This window comes from Amblyomma maculatum, chromosome 2 (genome assembly GCF_055883805.1).
Source record: "Amblyomma maculatum isolate TAMU_Amacu chromosome 2, ASM5588380v1, whole genome shotgun sequence".
Classification (NCBI taxonomy): Eukaryota; Metazoa; Arthropoda; class Arachnida; order Ixodida; family Ixodidae; genus Amblyomma; species Amblyomma maculatum.
Window position 1 is genome coordinate 33,048,602 of NC_139345.1, and position 24,759 is coordinate 33,073,360.

Here is a 24,759-nt window from a genome sequence, read left to right on the forward strand (position 1 = left end):
GATAACTTCGACCACTGGCGTATTAGTCTATCCCTGCGGACAAAAGTAAACGGACCACGCTATTTGCTTCTAAAATTTTCATGCGAGGCATATTTGAAACTGACAGTCGTGGTATATGTGTGAACCGGTGGTTGACGCCAGTTCCCTTTTACTTGGACAATTATTGTTTACCCATCTCCTGTGCAGAAACGCGTAATTTTGATTTGAACGAAAAGGCATGCTTTGTTGACTTATTTCCGCACCTGTACATATCTTGGTATCACACAGTGCACTGATTTATTTCGTTTCGCCTCCATGGCAACACGGCCGCTGGGACCAGGATCGAACACGGGTTGCCAGTGGTCCCTAACCACTAAGCCACGATGGCGAGGCTAATATCTTGGATAGTTGCTTATCAATGGCATAAATCTTACCAGTGTGCAAACTTACTTCACATGAAGGTGTAATAATAAGAGCGTGGGACGCTAGTAGTACGTCATGACTAGGTTCTCCGTTTGCTGGCGATGATTTTAAATCGAACTTATACCTAATTCGATACCAGTAATTGATTCCCGCTAATAAACCACATTTTTTATCGAATTTGGAAATTGATTACTGTATTCAACATGAATGCTGTGCTGTCAAGAATCCAATTTTTTTTTTTCAATAAACTATTAGTAGTCCCGCCCTAGTAAAGCAGTGGCTAGGGCACTCGACTGCTATGCCGAAAGATCAAATCAAATCAAATTAATCTTTATTCAGCATCATTGAAGTCGGAGGGCACATTGAAAACCTCAGATAGTTGTCTGACGCGGACTGTGCCCCCTGTAAGCGGCCGCCACGGTCGGGATCGAATCCCGACCACGGTGGTCTCTTTTGGATGAAGGCGAAAAGCAAGGTGCCCGTGTGCTGTGCGATGTCAGTGCACGTAAAAGAACCGTAGGGGGTCGAAATTTCCGGAGCCCTCCTCTACGGCTTCTCTCATAGCCCGAGTCACTTTTGGACACTAAACCGCACAAACTAAACCAAATAATTTTTTTATATTTTTTCTCGCTAAAATGTTGCTTTAAAAAATTGAAGCCGGTGCTCTATTTTTGAGAACCGGAACACAAGGGCAAAACACGGCTGTAGTATATGATTTCCTCTCTTTAGAGCGATAAAGGCCGAGCTTAAGAAATACCGCTAGCTCGCGATGTTGCACGCGCGTGCAATTTCGGCAGGCCTGCATTTCACTAGCCTCGTGTTCCACGGTTCTAATTTTGCATTTCACCATTGTGGCACAACTGAATATCATGTTCATTGAGGTTGGCCTTTGTTCTCTTTAAACTGCGAGCAACAGCGAAAAATATCGATCAGCATAAACAGACGCAGGTGAACTTACCAACTATAACAAACTATATATATCGTCACGTAGTGGTGACGAGGTCGACGACACAAATGAAGGGTCGATGATTGCACTAAAGAAACTCTTTATTTGGGCTGACTTGCGCCCGCAAAAGAACTAAGCAACTCGGCGGCGGCGATAGCAACAAACGCGCTCGTCGGTCGTCGGACAAAGAATGCCCGTTACACTCGGCAACGCTCAATTTAAAGGCTGCCAGAACAATCTAGATAACGTCGCTAACAGCTACCAGCACGGGCTGGAACATCGTGGAAAGACACCCGAGTGGCCGGAACCTTCGAGACAGATCTCGGTGCGTCTTGCGCTACAACAAAAACTGATAAAGTTGTGACTCGCGACATCGAGCAGTAACAAACAAAGTTTACGGAACTGATACGCGGTCCAGAATCAGAGTGATAAGCTTGTATGCCGGCGGCTGTTCAAAAACAACAAATACTGTTTTGAAGGTTTCGCGGCATTACTATATCAAGCAAGCCACACGAACTCGTTCACATCCGTGTATATTTCGACTGTGATTACAAAAGGTCATGCTTTTCAGTACAGAATTACTAGCGAGTCCGTAGAATCCGCAACATCTTTCAAATACCTAGATTTCACATTATCCAACAGCCTAACATTGAATGTATGGGCTAATAACGTGATAAAATCAGCTAACAATACGCTGGGATTTATTAAAAATGACCTTTGTCTCGGCCCTCGCAAGGTGTGAAATCGCTCGCCTACAAGTTACTCGTTCGGCCAAACTAGAATATACACACGCCATATGGAACCCGTCTATGTTAGTATTCCAAACGGCCTACAAGCCGTCAAAAATCATGCTACAATTTTATTAATTCTTTTGACTCTCATGAAGGTAGTATTTTAGCCACAAAAACTAAATTTGTGACTGCCACCTCTTTCTTTGCGTCATCGCATAGTAACTCTATCGCGGTACCACAAGTTATATTGCACATAACTTGGGCCCCTTGCATCATGCCAGCCTCGTACACCTCTCACCTCATTAGCCATGCGCTTAACGACTTTTTGTCCACGTGCCCGAACTGTTACTTTTGCAGCCTCCTTCTTCCCACGAACCCCGCCGTAGTGGTGCAGTGGTTAAGGCGCTCGACTACTGCTCCCAAGAATTCGGGATCGAATAGAGGCCTAGTCGGCTGCTTTTCGATAGCAATGCTGTAATGGCGGCTAGTTGGTTTTCCATCATCATGTAGGCGCGCTGAACTTTAACAATTAATTCACCAACACCAACACCACCAGCACGTACCAGTCTTGTCTTGTGTTGGTGTTGGTGAATTGTCTCGAGTTAAAGTTCAGCGCGCCTACATGATGATGCTTTTCGATGGCGGCGAAAAGCAAAGGCGTCCTTGTGTTGTGCACTATCAGTGCACGTTAAAGAACCCCAGGTGGTCAATATTTCCGGAGCCCCCTACTACAGCGTTTCCCGCAGCCTGAGTCGCTTTTGGACGTTGAAACATGTAAAGCAAACCAAACCATCCTTCTTCCCACGTGCCGCTAAAGATTCTAATAGTTTTCCCCGACATATCGTCTACATCATCATCATCATCATCATCATCATCATCATCATCATCATCATCATCATCATCATCATCATCATCAGCCTGACTATACCCACTGCAGGGCGAAGGCCTCTCCCATATTTCTCCAATTAACTTGGTTCTGTGCTAGCTGCATCCACTTGGCCCCTGCGAACTTCTTAACCTCATCCGCCCATCTAACTTTCTGCCGCCCCCTGCTACGCTTTCCTTCAGCAACATTTGTCCGTTATGATTAGCGCAAAATTCAAATAAACCTTCTTTTTATATCAACACATGTGTGATTGTTATGCACGTTTTTCTGATGCTTCCAACCCTCATGTAATACCCCAGCCGAGGGGTTTTTAAATCAAATAAAATTCAATCCAGTGAAAAGCAACGCAATAACAATCGTTTTGGCTAGTCAGCAACTTATCATGGGCTGCAAATGAGCACTGAAATCAGTTATATTTCTGAATAAATAATAGTCATCTCAATACATTACTGATTTTATATAACACGTCTACAACACTGTGTGAGCCAAATGTCCACTAGTAATAATGGACTCTAGAATACCGAGCTTTATTGTCTTTTGCGACGGCGAAAAGCTACGCATAAAGAGCGTTTTCCATGGCGCCCATTCACGTTGCAAATCCGCCTGAGTGCCCTCTTACCATGTCTTTCGACATTTTTGTATATTGTGACAGGTGATGCCGAGAATCGATTTTAACCTGAAAAAATGTGCGTAACGTAATACTACGCAAATTCCTTTCTAACTGCGCAAACAGGTTCTAGCGAGGGCGCGCTCGGCGTCGTCGCCCACTTAACTGCGAACAAAAATCTGCCCTGTAAAGGCAAGGCCGGAGTGCTGGGGCTCTTAAGCACGATCGGTCTTCCCATGTCTTAGTAATCTGCGTTGGCGCTCAATAGATCGCCTACAGGGCCATCAAAGACAGTCAAGAGGGTTAGCGGCAAGTTATTGCTGTAGTGCAGATCAACTATTTGCTCAATTCACCTATATATTACTATTTTTTTTCGGAGTGGAATTAAACGGGTAACTCGGCTGCCTTTTGCTTCTACCACATAAAATTTTCGGCGCCGACCGCTACGTGAGTGAACTACTAATGAAAGACGCCTAAGTGAAGCAGCGATGCGCTTAAAGAAAAGAGCTGAAAAGAAACTCCATAGAAACCGTCCGAGAGGCAAATTAGCTTAAATTGAATAAGTCCACGGCAACCCGCGTTTCATGCACCCTAATCTGCACCGCATGTCCCCACAGTGTTTATTACTTCCGCTCCAATTAAAGCGGCGCGACTCATCTGTGGCCTCCCTTCGTGCGCGTTCCGTCAAACGGAGCGCAAAACCAAAGACACGGAACTCAGTTTGCGGCGGCCGTGGCGTAAGCCAAGGGGAAGAAAAGGGGATCCACGCTGGAACGCAGCGCTAGACATTTTTTTTTTCTTCTATTTCCCGCTCAACTTCGCTCCAAGGACAAAGATAAATCAGTTGTGGCCCACTCTTTGCCAGTAAAGAAGACGACAAGATAAAGTGTCTGAACCAGAAGAAAAGAGGCACCGCAGGTAAGAAAAAGAGGGACTGCTCTGCTTGCTATACGCAAAAAGAGACTCGAAGCGGCATCGAAAGACAAAGCGGCCATTATACCCCGCGAATCCTTCAAATAAATCCCTCTTTTTGGTTTAAATTATTGTTCCCGAAAGACGACACCCCACTGTCGTCGTTGTCCCCGGCTCTTCCGCTCCACCTTCCACTCTCCTCTCTCTCTTCTCATCATCCTCCGCTTCCTTCATTCCCCCACGTCTCCTCCCGTACCTATATACTGCCGAAAGGAAGCAGTAACAGACGCCACCTCTTTGCCGATCCACTTATAAGGAACAAAGCGAGAGCGAGAGATCGGTAAGAAGCTGGAGACGGGAGGACACGCACCGGAAAAAAAATTACCAAAAAACGAAAGGCCGAGATAGCGGGAGCGGGAGAGGCGTATAGCCTAGCTAGGAGCGCTGTGCGGGAAGATGTGAATCCCAAATTAGATTGTCTCAGGGTCTTTTATTTCTTTCCCGTCTTCTCTTAGCCTATCACTGCGCTCTTGGCTTCCTGTCCCATCTCTTCCCCCTTCCATTCTTGCTTTTATTTCCCTAACTCTGTCTCCTCCTCTTTAAGCTTCATCCACGGCACCCCGCTTTTCCCACACTTCCCGCAGTTCCGAGCGTTCCGCTCCTCTTCGGGTTCGGTTCCGCTCCGCCTGGCAGCGTCGCGGCCAGAGACACAAACCTTTCTTCCCCCTTTTTCCCCGGCTTCCCCAACCAGTTCTGCGCCTTCCTACATGCGGCGTGGCTCCGCACCTTCAGAGGCAACAATTGGGGGAACCACTTCATTGCGGATCCCTAATTTGATTTGGCTAACAAAGATGGCAGCACCCTTCCACCTTCCCATCTCGGCCATTCTGCCTTGAGCTTGCAACGAACAACGGTCCCGATCTTGCTCAGCCGTCCTCCGCGTTTTCCCCTTTTACCCACGCGCGCCCTCTTGCACCCGTTTCTCCATAAGCAATTCCGGTCTCTGTCGGCGTCGCTGACGCCTTTTCGGAAACATGAGCACGACGGCTGGCTTGCTGGCAGAGCTGGGCGATTCTGGCGTGTTTGTATATTCTGGATGCAAAGGCTACACACACGGGGCTTTCTGTCGGGTTTCGACTGGAAAGCGCTTGGGCCCTGCGCCGCTCAAGCCAGCTGTCGCGTGACGTCCCCTTCTTTGCAGGTGACTAATGTCTCCACGCCTGGTATGGTAATATGCAAAAATGTAGTATAGTACTGGCATTAAACTGATATAGTTTTGGTACCGTTTTTCTTCCTAGAACTTCTAGAGCAGAAAAGTTTGATAGGTGCGTAGCGCCAGTAGTAACGCACTGAACAGTAGAATTCTCGCGATTGTTTTTGTGCCAAGAATTTGCCATTTGCGCCATTGTTTCGGCGCGAGCGTCTGCCGCAGAGTAGTTTGAGCAGGCTTTTTGGTATAATAAGCATCATTTTTTGTTAAACAATTGATAGCGGACGCTCTTTGCAGCCGAGCAGTTTGCACGTATACAAATGAATTCATTCTATCTTTGAGGCCAACCTTTTCTCACTGAAGGTGACAAACACCGTATTGTAAAAGAATGTAAATTTTCACTTATGCGCCTATAGAAACTTCGACCCATATACTATCACAACTTCCCGCCTGAAGGTATCTCGCGAAACTTCAATACAGAGCTGGTGTCTCCTGTCAGCAAGGGTTTAGTGTATTGCGACTCCATTGCGTCTAAGCATTTGTTGGTTGGGCTTATTAAGCCCATGCACGGTTCAGCCTCAAATATGACTTCACGAGATTAGTTAGACGCGAAGAAACTGGCTACAGTGCGTCTACACATTTACAGCTTTTTCTACCATCCCTATGTCCGCTTTCTACGCCGTTCTTAACGGTTCAATGACAGTAGATCTTGCCACAGCTATGATTCTCTGACAAGGGTCGGGCTAACTTATGCCACCTCCACATGCACTTAGGGGCATTCTTAATTTCGTCGGTACTGAAGATACCAGCATTATGTGCTTCAAAAACCGTTTTAATATTGTGTTTCTTGGATTACATGTCAAGCATGGAAACTATGTCTTTTGTTTTGTTATGAGTTTAGCACAAAGATTCAGTGTAAGATATGCTCGGTCACTGGCTCGTTGTCAACATATTTTTGCGATTACATTGCACGTTTTTACACTGAGCCTTGCAAATGTGCAAGGAAATAACAGAGCTCACTCACTACATCATCCGGACGTCTCATTTCATCCACATGCATTATTGACGGAATCGCACGTTGTCAGCTTTAGGAGATTGGCCGACATCAGGTGCCAGTTTTTTGCTTGGCATCGGTCATAAACTCAACTACAACGAACGCGAGCTTCATGCTTTTTTGAATACCGGATAAAATAATTTGAGACCTTACAACTTCAATGCAGTTATCAAACATATCACAAACCTTATATGCGCACGAGGTATATTTGCCAGTCAAAAAGCTACACAACCGTGTCAACAATTTCACAAAATAAGCTGTAGTTCTGTCGTAACGCCACAGTTTTTTGCAGTTGTGTAGTGCATTTCAGCAATTCTGTAGTCTTTTTCTGTAGTACTTTTATGTATTTTGTAGTTCTGTAGCAGTTAATTTTACTCTTCACCACAGAATTCTCAATTATCATGCTACTAGAGAAATTTCTGCTCACCTGCAGCGGTGGCTCAATGGTTAAGGCGCTCAGCTATTGGTCTGAAGTTCCCGGGTCCGAACCCGACCGCGGCGGCTGCGATTTGATGCAGGCGAAACGCAAAGGAGCCCGTGTGCAATGCGATGGCAGTTCGTATTAAATGTTCTCAGGTGGTCTAAATTATTCTTGAGCCCTTCGCTACGGCATCTCTTTCTCTCTTTGTTCTTCACTCCAACCGTGATCGCTACCCTTACAACGCAGCTCAGGTGTCCACGACGCTATGTGACAGATACTGCGGCTTTTCAGTAAATAATATTTAGATCTACGTTGTCGCAACAAGTTCATGTCAAAACGCGCGCATAAATTCTGTTGTGACAACAAAACATTTTGTTTTTTTTTTTTTTCGACTGGACTGTCGCTCTTCTCTATCTCTGCGTTCCGCAAGCCGCAAATGACAAAAATCTCGAAATGCTGAAACACATCATCCTTTAGCGGCCATCATCATTATCACCATACGCGTCGCTAGAAGTGCCGATACCATCAAAGAGAATTCTTCCCTCCATTACTAGCTGTTCAGGATTCACGCTAGCAGAGAAAATTTCAGAGATCGAACGGACACCGAGCAGAAAACTACGTTGGTGTGTATCGGTAAGATACAACCTCCTAAAACGAAAAGACCTCTTACTGAAAACAAAGCTCCTGTAAGGTAGAAAAGGACGAAAATTAAATGGCAGCTATAACCGCCGCAATCCATTCTCGCAAGTACAAGCGCTGTCACGGACACATTATCTCGGAAGCTGACAAATATGCTTTTCGGGTACGCGTCTGGTTGTGCAGCACGTCATATCTTTGAAGCTACTTGAAGTACTCACAATAATAATATGACAGAATGAAATCCTACACATGGGGCGCCACAGACGGCAACTCCCATATCAGTATGTTTCTGTTTTGCTCGATTAGCGGCTATGTGCTTTGTATGCCCACGTGTTTTCGCCTTTCGTGTGCCTCCAGTTTACAATCGCGAAGCAGCAGGAGAATTCCAAGTTTTCCTTCGCCGAAGTTCATGCCTCTGAAATTAGGTGGCCCCGTATGAAAAAAAAAAAAAATATTATAAAACTTATGCAGGATTTGGTACGCACGTTCATTTGCAAGATGAATATGCATGAAACCAGGTGGGTCTCCTATACAGGCTGTCGCCATATTATGCGACCATCTTGTTTGCTGGAAAAGTAAAAGGAGGTTGGCGTAAAGTTCGACTCCTTAAAATTGTAAAATACCACTATGACCCCCCCCCCCCCCCCCCATACCCACAAAACGAAAATAAAATCGAAATATTTGATAAGCTCAGCATCTGGAAAACAGAAACCTCGGCGAACACTATACTCTGCAGAATACTCACACATAGCGGCTCCAAGTAAACTGTAAACAGTAGTGGACGTAACAATTAACACCCTTGATCTTTCAAAGGGGATAACATTGACGCGAGCTGTGAGAGGCAACCATTGAAATAGCAACTATCAAAAATAAAGCAAGGTGGAGCAGTTACAGCGGCAAAGATACATTGGTTTGGTGACTACCAAGGCAACATTAAAGCAAGAGAGGTCTAAGAAAAGGAAAAGAAAACTGCGACAAACCCGATCAAAAGCTATTGCCAAGGTCAATTCGAAACCATGGCAGCCTTTTACGAGAGTTTCTATACAGCTGTGAAGACTCTATGTAGGTACGGAGACCCTCAAGCAGCAAGTCTGACGAGGCGCAATCACCGTCGAGATTGAAAATTCCAGCTGTTTGCAAACCGTACGTTTTTAACATCTTTAAGTCCTAATGCCTAATGGGCTCTGCATATCGGCAATTTTCCTTCTTCAGCACTCTTTTATATCAACGAAACAGTACTATATACAGGTTTTCTGTGAAAATCGGAAGCATAATTGGGTCAAAAAGGGCTTAAATGACTTGTACAATTCACCAAAAACGCCGCCGGGGTTTCGCGTTATGAAAAAATGGTACATGTCATTATAAATCTTCTCCATTTCAGCTAGAGCTAAAGACCGACTTATCCAGCACCAGTCGTTCTGACAAATGCGCTCTCCTGCTCAGAAAGAAGCTGAACAAGAAAGTCGAAGCACGCCACATCCTCCGCATCAATGTCGTGGGAAGAAGCTGAGAACAGAGTCACATTATACTTCACGAATTCCGACAGAAATCAGATTGTGTCAGCGACTAAAGTACTACTGCATTAAGTGCTAAGGCCTCAGCAGTCACCTCCTCTAATTGCGAGGTGTAAGTGGCTCGAGATTGAATACGGCAGTCCTGTATCTTTCCAAGTCCAACTGTTCAAGCTGCTACTTCACACCTGCACATTCTAATGAATACAAGCCAGGGGCCTCAAAATCAGGGTGACAAAGGTTATAAAGGGTATTTATTAGCTGCTCCTTATCAACTCTTCCAAACAAGTATCATCTTATTGATCATTTTCAGCAGCTGTGCTTTGCGATTTCTGCCTAAAGCCACGCCCAACGCAGAAATTGCTTTTTTTTCTTTGATTGCATAGGAACACAGGCACAAACAAAGTACTGAAACGTACTCGTATCTCGAATCACTTTGCTACATACCGCTACCTCACTATTCCTCCGCACTTTATCACTATCACGAATATCAAAATTCTGTAGCGCACAAACATCGAGATAGGACAGTCATTCAGAAGGTTCGTTCAGCGCAGCAAGTGCTTCGCGCACCAAAGTGTACTGCCCTCAAAACACATACTTCGATTACTGTCGTGTTTCGACATGTCTGTAGGTGACACGGCTCTTCCAGAGACTGGATGCTCCCAGCAACACAGAGAGCCCAAGGCAAATTGGCTGGTTTGGTTTAGTTTATGGGGTTTAGCGTCCCAAAACGACTCAGGCTATGAGAGATGCCGTGTTGGTGGGCTCCGGAAATTTCAACCGCCTGGGGTTCTTTAACGTGCACAGACATACGGGCGCCTTGCTTCTCGACTCCATCGAAAGGCGACCATCGCGGCCGGGATTCAATCTCGCATCCTTGGACACAGTCGTCGACCGCCCTAACCACTACACCACCATGGTGGGACTAAGGCACATTGGCTTTTCTTCAGCAGACGAATATATTGTAGTACACAAGGCCATTTCAATGCCTTTTTAGGCGTTCGTTTTTATATATGTTCTGGAAGAACATCGCACGAATACACTGAATGGCGCATTGATCAGTGGTCCTCAGGCTATTACATAGGCGGCAGTCGATCGCCCATGATCAAGCATCTCCTTAGCGTTGAAGCCATGTCTGCATAAGCAGCGGCGAATGCGCCATTTTAAAAAAAGAACGTCTTCTGGGCAGAGAGGACGCCATTTTTCTTAACGCATTTTGTTAAAGGTACCCCTGATAATTCTGCCGTTGTAACGGTACAGGAGACAAAGGCTCAGCAACAACCTAAATCATGTGCCTTGTGAAGAATATATAGAGGTAATCAATAGAACCACGCACAGCAAGACACCTGAAGGTGTCAGCGACTCCCTTAAAACGGATCTCCATAGAGACCTTTCACGAGAGAATCCAGTAGAGATGAATAGGTAAGGAGAATGAGCACTTAAGGGCCTAATGATCACAGCTATTAAAATGAGATGTTTTTCTGATATGAAAAGCGAATAACGCAAAACAATTTGATGAACGAATAAGTGAACAAACCCTATTCCACCAGAAATCAGAGGGAGAAACAAGCTTTCACGGCATTTGACTTCCATTGAAAGCAACACACAAATGTTGCATTCTGCACATCACCTGTGACTTGTTTTGTCGCATTGTGCAAGGCTTGGAGGACGTAGGCATGCTTTGCGACGAAAAAAAAAAAGCATTGCGTACCTGTGTCAGAGAGTAATGAGAGTCCTCGACCAATTCAAAGTCGTTTTTATCTCTTTATAGAAAAAGGCTAACGAATCCCAGTTGGTTGCATTGTTTCGAGCCAGTACAGGGCCCCCAAGTACTGAATATTTCCATAGTGCCAGCTAATTCACCAAAATAGCTAGGTCTCAAACCTCAACGACCCAACTAAAGACTTTTGGATTTATCTAAATATAGAGTCGCACTTTATACTTTCCAAACTTCTGAGTCAAACTTAAAGACTCAAGTACGCTCTTTTTTACGAACAAAATAAAATGGCATAAAACTCTCGCCTAAAATTTTGATTTCATAACGAGGTAGCTGAAACCAGTTGTACATTTAGTGTTAATGACATGGAGGCCAAGTGGTTTAAGACGTGGGGCAAATAATAAAAGCGACAGTGTACAAGATTGGTGAACTGACTATTTTAGTGGCACAAGGTTGTTTCCTGGTTAACTATTATTCCTGTAAAAGAATTATAGGACCGTTTAATGCTCCTCAGGAAACCATCGCCCACATCTTCAAGCTTTAATACCGCAAACAAGAAGTCCTGACAAGCTTTAGCAAACACCTCTGCAAAGCCAATTTGAATAAGAGATTTTTAAGTGATCAATGCAATCTAATACTACCTTCAATAGCAGACATTGAATACAAATGTGAGAACTAATACTACAGTCTAATACCACAGACCTGATTCGAGCCATGACAGCTAGCTGCAGGTGACAACAAAGAATGTTGGCGAATAGTTTATAATCTACATTACATAAAAATCACCAATATCCTCCTGCGGTTTTCAGCCGTTTAGTATTGGTGCTTTTTGAAGGCCATGAATGGTATTTGTGCTTTTTCTATGCCATGAATAGAAAACTGTAATCAAGTGCCTGACATCTTTAAGGGCTTGGAAAACGAAATTTACTTTTTGAGCTCGCTATTAAAACCATCAGAAGCAGTCTGATTTTTACCTTGCAAATATCAAGCAATATATTTAATTTTGTGCAGTGTGACAGGGCTCCCTAATGCATACAGCACACCACTCGTCGCCAAGTCTAAGAAAAGACTCAATGAAGAAAGTGAAACCTAATCCCAAAGTTTATCTCCACAACCCCCAAACGCCATCCAGTAATTGTCGAAGAAATTATCAAGAATACCAGGCACACCACTTCACGTTAAAAGTCGATATTAAATTTGAATTATTTACTTCACACGAGCATTTCTCCTTTCGTAGCTCAGAAACCGAAGAGGTAGTTGCGTATTTGGAAACGCCCTAGATGAAGACCGTGTCAAGGTTTTCGCCTTTTATTTACGAAATCTTCAAAAACAGCACATTCACGTCATTTATTTTTGTAATGAAGACACCTGGAGTAATTCTATACAGCTCACGTAGCTCTGTATAGTACATCTGAAACCACCAGGGAACTCTCACTTCAGGAAAGCTGTTCTTGCTGACACTTCGAAAGCCAGGTTCTGGTCTATTATTTAAATAAGTGCCACATTTAAAAAACATAGCGATCATCAAGTGACCATGTGTCTCTCAAGCAAACAGATACAAGTTGAGAACTTTCATATAAAAACAGACAGTCATTAACCTTCCATACCTCTCCATCCAAGGCAGGGTTGCCTCCCCTATCTGAAGAGATGCCATACGGTGATCACGGTTGAATATGGACTGCACCCAGTAACCAAACAAACTTCGTAACGTGTCTGTAGAAAAGTAAGTTCTCTCAAACTTGAATCCACCGCAACAATGCAAATGCGTTAAATGGATACTGTCGACTCGTTCTTTTTCGATATCGGGAAGGCTGTGCCCCTTTATCAAATCAGTCAATAAGGCAGCACCAAGGCTATGACGTTTACTTAGCACTGTTCCATCGATGTGCTTTTCTACATACGGGACTTAAATTCCTCTATAGCATACTTTTTCAATTGGTTGCCTAACTAATGACAGAGAGAAATGTCCTCTATTTTGTTGTTTACAGGTGCATAACTGCTAATAGTTCGCATCTGTACAATTGAAGCTGCGAGACCACAGCCTACAAATCGCCCCTCATCATCTAGTCAGTATGCCACGATTGTCACCTCCCATGTTTTTGGTGGCCAGGAATAGCGCATACCATCCAGATGAGTATCTCATAGAGATAACGATAAAGCTGTACTTAGGCAAAAATGCTTCAAGAACTGCTTTTTGCCGAAACTGTATTTATGATTTTTGTTTGCTTGCATAACTGCGCTTGCAGACAGCAATATTTTTCCCAGGCGTTGAGACTGCAGTCATTGTTAAACGACTGTTCTGCAAGTGGGCTGAATCTTTTTGCTAGCTTTTAGGCCGTGCCACCAATCTCCCGCATTTTAATAAGCATAGAATGTTCAAGACATACGTCACAACAGCCTAATTTCTACTGCTCGCTATTTTATCATCTTCTCAGTACTCACGTAATATTTACCGCAACTATATAGCACATCAATTCTTAGCATAATGCTAAATTCAGCTTCACGTCCGACCTGAGGAAAAGCGACACAGATAGATATTTTCGGGTACGGGTAACATCTTTATCATGTGTGAACACTCAATAAAGCGTCGAACGAAGAACAGATAGATCAGTTCGTACTAAAAAATACAACAGCGATAAAAACGGAAGAAACTGCTCAAAACAGGCCTTCCATTTTCCTTTATTAAGAATACATGGTTCGTCCCTTGCCACTCGTAGTACGTCGTGAGAGTGGCTCGGCGATGTGAGTGCCGGCACTACAGTCTCAACCGCGCTCGAGCATTCCTGATATTATTCTACGCCAGCACCCTCAGTCCTCAAAAGCATCGCTATACTACGTGGTACTAGATTGCTAAGTGCAGGTCAGCGTTCGCCGTGACAGCTGAGCCGTCGGACTCGTGGTTGAGATTACTGGCTGTAACAAATGAAGCGGAAGCTTCGACAAGTGGTGCTGGCTTCAAGTGAGCATCGCTCGCCTCTCGCCAACAATAACAGTGTCCCCCTTTTGGACATTGTTTGCGTCATTTTTCTTTCTGGTGACATAGGATAAACTCGGTTGGAATGACGAGGGCGGGGCAAAAAACCTCCTCAACTTCGAATCGAAATAAGTCAACAACAGCAATAAATGCATATTTTGTTTCCGGCACAAGCGACAACGAAGTCCGGCATGTCATACTATCGGATTTTGCTAACATAAGAAAAAAATGTGGCAAAGCTTTCCTCCACGTAACTTGAACGCATCACGCAGATATAATTGCAGCATTTTTATAACGTAAATCAAATTTTTGCTGCACCAGAAAGCCGCAGGTGCTGTTTAAGCTCTGCACATCGTGTGTGATAACAAACCAGCCTTACAAAAGGCACCCATACAAGACATTTGCTCCCCACCCCCCCTTCCCCCGCTATCCTTTACTTTCACTTTCTTCCAGTATCCTAGAGAAATGGCCATTTCGAACAAATTTAAGTATAGTCAACAGGTTAGAAAACCACGCAGGTATAATACCGCACATTAAATTTCCACAGCTTTACAAAAGCACACCATATGTGATGATTGAAATATTTAAAATCAGCGTTTCGATGTCTATAAATAGCATAGCAAATACTTCTTCCACCCAGCACGGTGCTAAGATAATCATTCTCAGGCCCATGTTCGAACACTTAATCTGAAAGGCTTCTAGGCCTAGGCTTACCGGCTTCCCGCCTAATTCAGAGGAGGATGTTAAGCTATGGTTCAGCCATGCAACCATTTCTGCTGTAGAGTCCTTGTCGGATTGCGCAGTTTTTTGTTCTCAACATAACATTTCTCTTCCAGGAGAGCCACCCATTGGTTCTTTCTTGCCAGACATCTTCCGATTATGCAATCATTCACTCTCTCTGTAGACTTCCACCATTTCCAAGATTCTCAACATCACTCTTTTGTCTTGCAATCCCCTTCTGTGAAGATGATGAATTCCTTATTTCTACACTGGCAACTGTCCCTCGCGAATATTGACAACTACGTCAACCTAATATTGTCACTGGTCTGGTAGCTAACACTTCAGAGTGTACGGTAAAATTTAGGTCTATGAAATAAACCAATCCTATAACAACTTTCGCCATAAAGAAAATTAGAGCGTGTTGAACAACGTCGCTCGGCATGTTGTTTATTTACGTGTAGTGCGCCTTGCTGCCTTCCCTGATTTTGATTTAGTTCCCCCGGACATCATGGGCAGCGAGAGCAGCTCGGACGTGCTGGTGCGCGAGGGCTCCAACGTGACGCTTGTGTGCCGTGCCAAGGGCTACCCGGCGCCCCGCATCACCTGGCGAAGGGAGGACGGCACGCCCATCGCCGTCGGAAACTGGCAGGAGCAGCTGGGCTCTAGCGTCACCGACAGTGAGTGAAAATTCTTTCCTTCAATGTTAGACTTCGAACCACAGTCTGTTAAGCGGCGAATATAAATCGACACAGTTATCTGTCTCTCGTCCTGCGCAAGAAAATGAACACGCACACACACACACACACACACACACACACACACACACACACACACACACACACACACACACACACACACACACACACACACACACACACACACACACACACACACACACACACACACACACACACACACACACACACACACACACACACACACACACACACACACACACACACACACACACACACACACACACACACACACACACACACACACACACACACACACACACACACACACACACACACACACACACACACACACACACACACACACACACACACACACACACACACACACACACACACACACACACACACACACACACACACACACACACACACACACACACACACACACACGCGCGCGCGCGCGCGCGCGCGCGCACGCACACACGCACATACATATACACAAAACACTGGAGCCGAGGCCAGAAATGTGCACCTGACCAAACGAAGCCGGTTAAAATGTTTTACACCAAATTTCATTTTGTTTTATCCTGATGCATCTTAGACCACTGCTGGAGTGACATCTTTATCGGTAGAAGCATAATCCATGCATATTTGACAGTTCATTCCCCGAATTAAGCATTTAACTTCTTATTATTGGACCCAGTATGATATGACAGACAGCCTTAATAATTTCGAGTACCTCGGTTAGTTTATTCATGAGCAGAAAAGCGTTATGGGTATGGCTGCGATATTCTAACATCTAGTGGCCTACTGGAAATGCGGTACATCTTAAGATATGTTGAGAAGGAGATATCTTGAGAAGCGTGTCTTCCCATCAGGTTTATCCTTCAGCCGAAAGCAGTTCACAAGTGAAGCCAGTGTCTTCCGTTTCAACGCGGTGCGTGCTCTTCACATTGCTGGAACGCTTACCATCCAGCCTTTTATCTCGGTACCGCACTGCTGTTTCTGTCTTCTGTAGAGCACAGAAACCACGTAGCACACGATAAACTTCTCGTTGCGTTTCCGCAGCAACGTTATGCAGATTAGCAATACAAAAAACAATAGTGAGTAAATGGTTGGTTAATGAAACAAAAACATAGCAACAAGAAGAAGCTTGCACGAAGTAATCAGTGAAGCGAAGGCAACCAGCAGCTCTGCGCTGCATTCTTGCGACATCACATCAATTTTCGGTTGAATAGTTCAGAATGTAAAGGCATATCTCTAAGGCTGGAATATTATGCTCCGTGGTACTTATATTGAGGTCTACTATGTGTACAGAAGAATTAAACGAATGCAGACGGTTGGTTCGTCGATAACGTTGTATTACCAAATGAAAAGCTCTATTTCTTGTATGGTATGGTTGATAACCTGCGACGTTAACGTTATCACTGACTCTATGCCTAATGCTTCCTATGGTAGCCTCCAAACAGCCTTTCTGTCAAGGCTTTTCGAAAGGTCCGGGAAGGTTGCTATATATATATATATATATATATATATATATATATATATATATATATATATATATATATATATACATATATATATATATTCAACTGAACCTATAACAACAATCACAAATTTAACTTTGATGTCATGTAGGCCGCGCGCGTGCGCTTTATATTGGCTAATCTGGCAAGTGCAGGGCATTGTGTACACGTCCGCCGCTAGGCTAGCTAGTTATAAACTGCTCTTTATTCTAAACGGGAGCTGGTCAGTGCAGGTTATCCTGACCGGTCATCCATTTGCTTCCGAGCTGGGTTATTCAATATATTTTTTTGTTTCTAGTCAGAGCATCGGCCTTACTAACAACACAAAAAAAGGAGAGCGCTGTCAAATAAACATACAAGAATAATTGCAGACAGAATCGTAACTTCTTGCTTTGTCCTGTTCTGAACATCGCCCTTTCAACTAGGAACGCTTGATGAATTGCTTGCGTGGGCAAACGTTTACAGCCGGCTAAAGAAGGTCATGGTTTGCAAAGCTTCGTAAAGACTGGTAGGTATTTTGTTTTTTGTAACATTGCGCTCGTTCAAGAATGCAGCCTGCATGTGAAGGTAAAACAGATTTGCAAAATAGAGCATAGGGAATAAAGTGATGACGTTTCCTAAAATACTCGCACTGTGTGAGCTGAAAACGTCAACAGGAATATTAGGCCTCAACAAAGCCCGCTATAACGGCCACCAAGTTGCAATTAGTTTTTTAACGGACAAACTAGGAAATACATCTCACTTAGAGCCATGACAAAAAGACATGTTCCTCTTTAAATGCTCTTAAAAAGCTACATCGAAATTTAGTAGTTAAAATTAGAGTTAACCAATGGCAATACTTTATGATCGTCTTCTCGTGAGTAATAAACTTTTTTACTTTTTATTTTAGACGCCTCCTACGAAGGTGAAGAGCTGAGCATCACTAAGGTGAGCCGTCTCCACATGGGGCCATACCTCTGCATAGCCTCCAATGGTGTCCCGTCGCCCGTCAGCCGGAGAATTTTGCTCCAAGTTCACTGTAAGTATAATTGCAATGCATTTCCCACAAGTGAGCTATCGGAGCTCATTCTGGGTCAGTAAAACTCATCAAGAAACATTGCGAATCTAAATAAAGCTAGTGAGAACATTACTTCAGGAAAACGTGCTACGCCCGGCTTACCAGCTCGTCAATTTCTCCTAACAGCTTGAAATAACTGCGAAGGAAATAGTAAAGATTTTTTTTTTTTCATATTGAATTCGATTATATCGTCGGTGGGCTTCCTCTTTAGCACTACGAGTTTTTACTTTACACCAACAGACCATTAAGCGGGACTTTTCTCCACAGGGTACATTCAAATATGGTCTGAAGCACTCAAGACGTAGCGATAGGAAACTTGATCAAGATATGAATAAGTAGGCTGATAATATGATAGCAAGTGCAAAGATTAGACGCCTAACTGCGACTTGTTGCAATTCCTCGGCAAAATCTTACAAACGTCTATTTCTCTATATTAACATTTCACCCTATCGGTGCCAAAGTTACCACCTCATCTTGTTTACGGACATGAGCTTGCAATAAGTGCACATAGCTCTCAGCCTTTTCATTTTGTCTTTATACTGCAATACAGAGCGAGAAGCCTACACGTGAAATGAAACATTGAAGGTGGATGTGTAACAACTGTGCTCCTGACATCTATCGCAGTTCCGCCGATGATATGGATTCCCAACCAACTCATTGGGGCCCCGCTTGGTGGCGAAGTGGTTATGGACTGCAATACGGAAGCCTTTCCGATGTCCATAAACTACTGGACCCTTGAGAGTGGCGACCTCATCGCAGATTCTGCCAAATACTCGCTTAACCGCACCGAGAACGTATACAAGGTACACATGAGGCTGCGGATACGACGCATCGCCCCGGAAGACTTCGGCGCCTACCGATGTTTCGCCAAAAATTCTCTGGGCTCTACGGAGGGATCCATACGGCTGTACGGTTAGTGCGAATTATTCTCTAAACCGGTGTGGTTTGGGTTCTTCCGTTTTTCCTTATATCATATCACAGAAATGATCAACAGGCCGTTTTATTTTCGTTCCTCGTGAAAACGGCCGCATAGCTATCTGCACGGAGTGAGATAACAATTGTATCACAGAGAAAAATGAATTTCAAGAAGCTCCCCACTGAGCGCTTTACGGGCATTTAAGTGCGCTCAGAAGCGCGAAAGCTGAAAAACATGTATAAGCAGCATTTTATTTAGGCATTGATTGATTGATTGATTGATTGATTGATTGATTGATTGATTGATTGATTGATTGATTGATTGATTGATTGATTGATTGATTGATTGATTGATTGAAAACTTTATTGAGTACATGGGAGTTCACGGAGCTGTGGGTGGTCCGCCTATTCCGGCAGCCCACTGGCCTGCGCCGCAGCGTGGGCACTGCGAACCAGTCCTTGCTGTTGGCCGGGGTCCCCGCTGTGCAGAATGGTCTTACACTGCTCCAAATTGGGAATAGGAAGTTTGTCGATAAAGGGATTTAATTGGCGTACCCACATCATGTCAAAAGGCGTAGCTGTTTCTTCACATTGTGGGCACTCTGATGTGTAAAGTGAGGGGTACCATTGGTGGAGTTTAAATTGTGTAACGAAAGTGTCTGTTTTTAGCCGGTGGAGGGTAGTCTTCTTCCGCCTTGTCTAAGATTTTGTGAGGTGGGGTGTATGTCTGTCTGGCCTGTATGTAAGCCTACAGGTGCTTAGCAAAGGCTATTATGCAATCCTTGATAGCAACAGCGTGTTTACGCTTGGTTTGGTAGCACTGTGCTAGTAAAACGCATACTTACTGCATGTGATGGTTGGCATGCTGTACTATTTTGTTTACTGTATAAATAAAAAACTGCTATTTAGAGGCTGCGAGCGAACCTATTACCTCTTCTTCACTTCCATACGATTGATATTATTTGCCTGCCGGGTGGTATTTGTCCCTTCTGTCACTTGGCGAGGTTGTTATGGGAAAGAAAGGGATATCTGTCACTCTTTGTCCACGTACACTTTACCCGCTCCGTAAGGGAAGTGAGGAAGGTGGGAGTGAAATAGAAAGAGAGAAAGAGGGGCCATAGTGGAGGGTGATGGAGTAATTTCGACCCCTTGGAGATTTTTAAAGTACACAGACATCGAACAACACACGAAGACCTATCCGTTTCGCCAACGCAGCCGCCGGCTTTAAAAATGGGATCAGCGGTGGTAACCCGGTGCGCTTCAACATCGGGCCGATGAGGTTGTTAGCAGTGTTAGCAAATGGTATGAAACAACGCCCTCAGTGTACACTTCGTTTTCCATTTTCTGGCACTGTTCTAACCTTGCCGAGCTGAATCTATTCTCTTACAGAGATACACGTACCACCACCCCCGAAAGTTAAGGAACCATCGACAGCCAGGATCCAAAGCATTGAAGGTAAGCAAGCGTGGTCGTGCATGTCTGAAAGCTTTTTTTTTTTTTTTTTAACAACTTTGCTCAAAGCGTTAGCACTGAAGCCCGCTTCAGCAGAAAGCCCTGCGCCGGCCACGGGAGCATGAAGACAATATTCGGAGTAATCGGAAAGGTCTGACGCCATGCGTGGAGCAGCCGCATTGAAAAGTTAATAAAAAATACAGGAATTGTGAATGCAAGGTCTCATATTTTCTCAAACTTCTTTAGGACATGTAAGCGTAAAAACGCGGATATAATGCGCTGAACCGAATATATAGGATGGAATCAGGATCGTACCTGCGGTCTCCGCATCTCGATCCTGACAAGCTACACCCAGGCCACGGCAGGTACTTTTTCTTTAACGAATGTGTGAATGGGTATAATGCCAGGAAATAAAATTTAAAATATACCCGTATTTGGAATAATCTGAATACACAATACAGGCCACCACATCCCCGCATCTCACCCCCCATCAAAATATAAAACTTATCGGAGGTAAACACAGGCGTCGAGGTAGGACAGCCAGACAGGAAGTTGCTCGCTCGTATAGCTGTAGGTTAAAGCGAGGTTTATATCTATATAAGCGCAGTCTCTCACATATCATGATAGCTGACGACTGTAGGCTAACTAGAGTATGTGAGTTTAGAGACACACTAATTGAGTAGTGATTAAGCGAGTAGCGTAGGGCACGTCAGTGAGGGGTTCGTCAGTTTGCACGAATAAGAACCCTCAAGAGGAGCCGCAGACTGGTCCGTTAACACTGTCGCGTCGTGTCCTTAACGGCGGCGCTTAAGTGCCCCGATACGGTTAAAGCTTATTTTTGTTCTCACTTTTTTTCTGCAACGAAAACACCAACTCAGTAATCGGAGCGTACGAACTCGACGGCTGAAAATTTTTATATCAAAATCAGCGTGCCTATAATAATGAAGCTGTAGACGGGCATGTCATGAATAACAGATTAAACCTTAATCTTGATATAATGGTGGAAGAAAATTTGGCTTTTGTGACAAGACAACATTAAAAATGATGCGATAGGTATTAGATATACAGCTGCTTTGTTAGCCCATCAGAATGTAACTGGAAAAACTAGAAAAGCTTCGCTACTCTTCGGGATATGTGACTGGACCAATATCTAAACATCTGCTTGCACTAGATGTCTGCTAAAACCAAGCTGCCTCCCTACCGAAAGACTTAAACATAATAAACGTTAAAGTTTGGACCTGTTTCCTTTATTTTTGCTTTTTCAGAAAGCAAAATGGAGGTTCCACAAGATTCCATGACAAAACAGCGCAGCTTTCCTGTAAAACCACACATTCCAAGGTTACCGGCTAAAGCACAGGGTAAGTAGAGTGGCCTGAGGTGTTTATATTGCAGCATGCGTTGTACAATGAAAAGTTGGAGAAAAAATATTTGGTTTCAAGTGCAATTGTAGGTGCAGTTCTAGGTAACCATAAGCTATTGAGAGCATAAACACATCTTGACAGGGCAGTAGTTACTTCATGACGTTACGTTGTGTGACGTCACTTTTCTGTTAGGGTAACCAAGGTGTGTCGCTATGTGTGTTTTCTAAATTGAATGTTTGGTCTCCTGCACGACTTCCACCAATGAAGAGCCAACAGATGCGTCCAGCTGCCTTGCAAGCAATGTCCAGATGCTGTCAATATGCTTAGCGGCCACAGTTCGTCTACTAACGTGATAATCTGCACTCAATACAGCGGGCGTGATACAAATGTAAGCATCTCAAAGTTTATTATATTTACTTTTCATACTGTTTACCGTACTGAATTGTGACGACATTGCAGTCATTAGGCAATATATATATATATTATATATATATATATATATATATATATATATATATATATATATGCACGAAGGCTAAGGTTTGAATATTCCTCCTATAGGCATTGGCTTTGCATAATTTGTTTTAAGCTTCCCATAGCGCCTCAAATGGCATCCTTAAAGAAAGATAAACGTATTGAGCATGTTCAAAAACCTATAACGGAACACTGTTAGTAGCTGCAAATATCGCTACCAGTTCTGAGCAAGGTGCTGATATTTTTCTGTAGATAAAGAAACTGCGTATAAGAAAATTATTCAAAAGGAGTTCTGACTCAATGAAAAACGAGGCCAATCCTTCAACATCTCTCAAAGCTGCTGAAAATACTCATCACCTAAGGACATCCTGAACCCACGACTATGGCGAATATTACGCAGTCAGTTCTAAGACAGTCAAAAAAGGCATAATAAGCCTCTTTTGGCTTGATATTCATGAAGTCCGCAGCACGCAGATTTGGCCTTTAATGAGGGCGTGACAGCTCCATTTTCCGGCTGAGATGAACATGCATTTTCTTCGGGACTTTTGACAAAGACTGTACATGCAAGTACGTTTACATGTGTAGCGAATGCCTCTTGTCATGCCCCTTAAGTTCTAAATATGTAAGGAGAACCCTTGTTCTCATTCCTTAGGACCGTTTGATATTTATGCGCATGAAGAAGACAGGGGGGCGGGAGTGCTCTAAAAAATAGCTGAAAAGTAAACTTTGTTGCTCAGTCACCTCAGTTAGCGAAGGCACATATGAGCAGCTGTACACATCGAAGAAATTCCTTTCTTCTAAGTGGGCATCATTGCACAAGTACTGGTCGGCGGTTTTTCCTGTAATTAGCTCATCTGTTTTTTGTCCCCGTTGTGGCACAAAAATGTCCGCGTCTTCCTTTTTTGCTATAGGAGACGGCGTCGGAAAGCCTGCCATTTCCTCGTCGCTGAAGACGGCCCGAGTGAGGAGAAAATGTGCGAGCACAAGTGATACCGGCTCTGGGCTCCCCTGATGCCTGCCGCGTCGCTGCGCCCATACCTGGCACGTCACCACGCAAGCGCTCCTACGAAGTATCCCAACCCGACGTGCCCCAGGATCCTCCATCAAAGAGCTCAGTAGCGCGCCGACACAAGTCAAAGTTGTCTGTACAGTAGAGTAACGTAAATAAGACGCGGTTGCATTGTTGCCCTGACCTTGTGCGGGCGCATTATTTGTACATAAGCGTATAAATATGTGTCCGCGACTAATTGTGTTCGACCAGCTATACCGGCTTTCAGCACTACTGTTGGTCCTTTTTACCGCAGCCAATGTTTTGCTCGCAACGGCTTAATATTGCGGGGATATCTGCTGCACTGTTATAAGCAACGGACAGAGTCTTCAAAACTGAGTGCAATAAATCGCAAGTTCAGTATAGAGGTAATGAAGTGAAAAGCATTTCTGAATGTCCAGAGCTCTGTATGTGCATTGCATCAACCCGTAGCGTACCGGTTTTTATGTACAGGGCTTTCTCAGCCAGCTGTCTTTTTTGACGCACATTTTGTTCAGCCATTCACATTAGATCTTAGCATTTTCAGCCTCATCAACTGTGAAAAAAGTCCGCGTATAATATTGAAAAGAAAAAAATGATCAACAGTACGAAAACAGTACAACCATGGATGGTTGGGAAGGCCGATTTTGTTGCTGTGTTGCGCGTTTTGTTTTCTGTGACAAACCACGAGAAGTTAAGCTTCATGTTAATCAATGAGCGATGTTCATGAAAATATTAACTTTTATGTGTTAAGAAGTATCAACGTTGGGCATGCTACAGAGAGCTCTCGAGAAAGTGTTTTTAAATATTTTTACTTAGAAGTAACTAGAGCTGTAACTGCGCTGATTTTTTTCAGATAACATTGCTTTTAAGAGCTGCGTGCAATGGACTAAAGTGGAAACAAAGCTCACCGAACTTTTCATCCGCAAGCTTTGGTTAAACATAAAGATGGTACATCCCTGACTATACATTGAAGCAGTGTAAATATAGGGCATGAGGGAAAACAGACTGGTGATGATGCGCGTGTCTTAGCCTCCTGTCTTTTTCTGTTATCATTGTGTGAAAATTCATGTGTACATAAAAACATCGCTCTTCATTATAAATAGCTTCTTCATTACTGGCTCGTCGACTTCGATGTTGTCTGTATAATAGCATGACTTGCTCTGGACAAAGAAAAATAAAAGTGGTCAAAGTTCTTTGCGCAATTGCCTTACAGGGATCGCTTCATCATGAAACTAATTGACAGGTGGTTTCATTTCAAACAGTTTTCCATTCTGTCTTCTGCAACTCTTAAAGTTCTGCAATTATTCTTCTATAGACGAATGATCATAGAATTTTAGAACAACCTTACAATACTTCATCGCACACAATAACCCAAACTATTTCCGTAGATCTGGCGTTCCTCTCGCGTAATGTTACTTTCTAGAATCTTTCAACTTCATCAATCTCGAAGCTCTTATTCCGTCACCGACTTGGCTGCACTCTTTCGCTTATGCATCCCTTTTTCGAGCTTCCATCG

General features: G+C 43.8%; 1 protein-coding gene across 1 annotated transcript in view; it reads left to right on the forward strand.

The window, feature by feature from the left end:
- LOC146198302 (lachesin-like) overlaps nt 1-24,445 on the forward strand; it is a 93,188-nt gene extending 68,743 nt beyond the window's left edge. Inside the window, exons 5-11 of the mRNA XM_084593726.1 lie at nt 15,225-15,407; nt 17,844-17,972; nt 18,636-18,923; nt 20,316-20,381; nt 21,644-21,736; nt 22,007-22,127; nt 23,125-24,445. Coding sequence (XP_084449852.1) covers nt 15,225-15,407; nt 17,844-17,972; nt 18,636-18,923; nt 20,316-20,381; nt 21,644-21,736; nt 22,007-22,092 — 845 coding nt within the window. The 3' untranslated portion in view covers nt 22,093-22,127; nt 23,125-24,445. The remainder of the gene's footprint in view (nt 1-15,224; nt 15,408-17,843; nt 17,973-18,635; nt 18,924-20,315; nt 20,382-21,643; nt 21,737-22,006; nt 22,128-23,124) is intronic.
- Nucleotides 24,446-24,759: the final 314 nt, after the last annotated feature.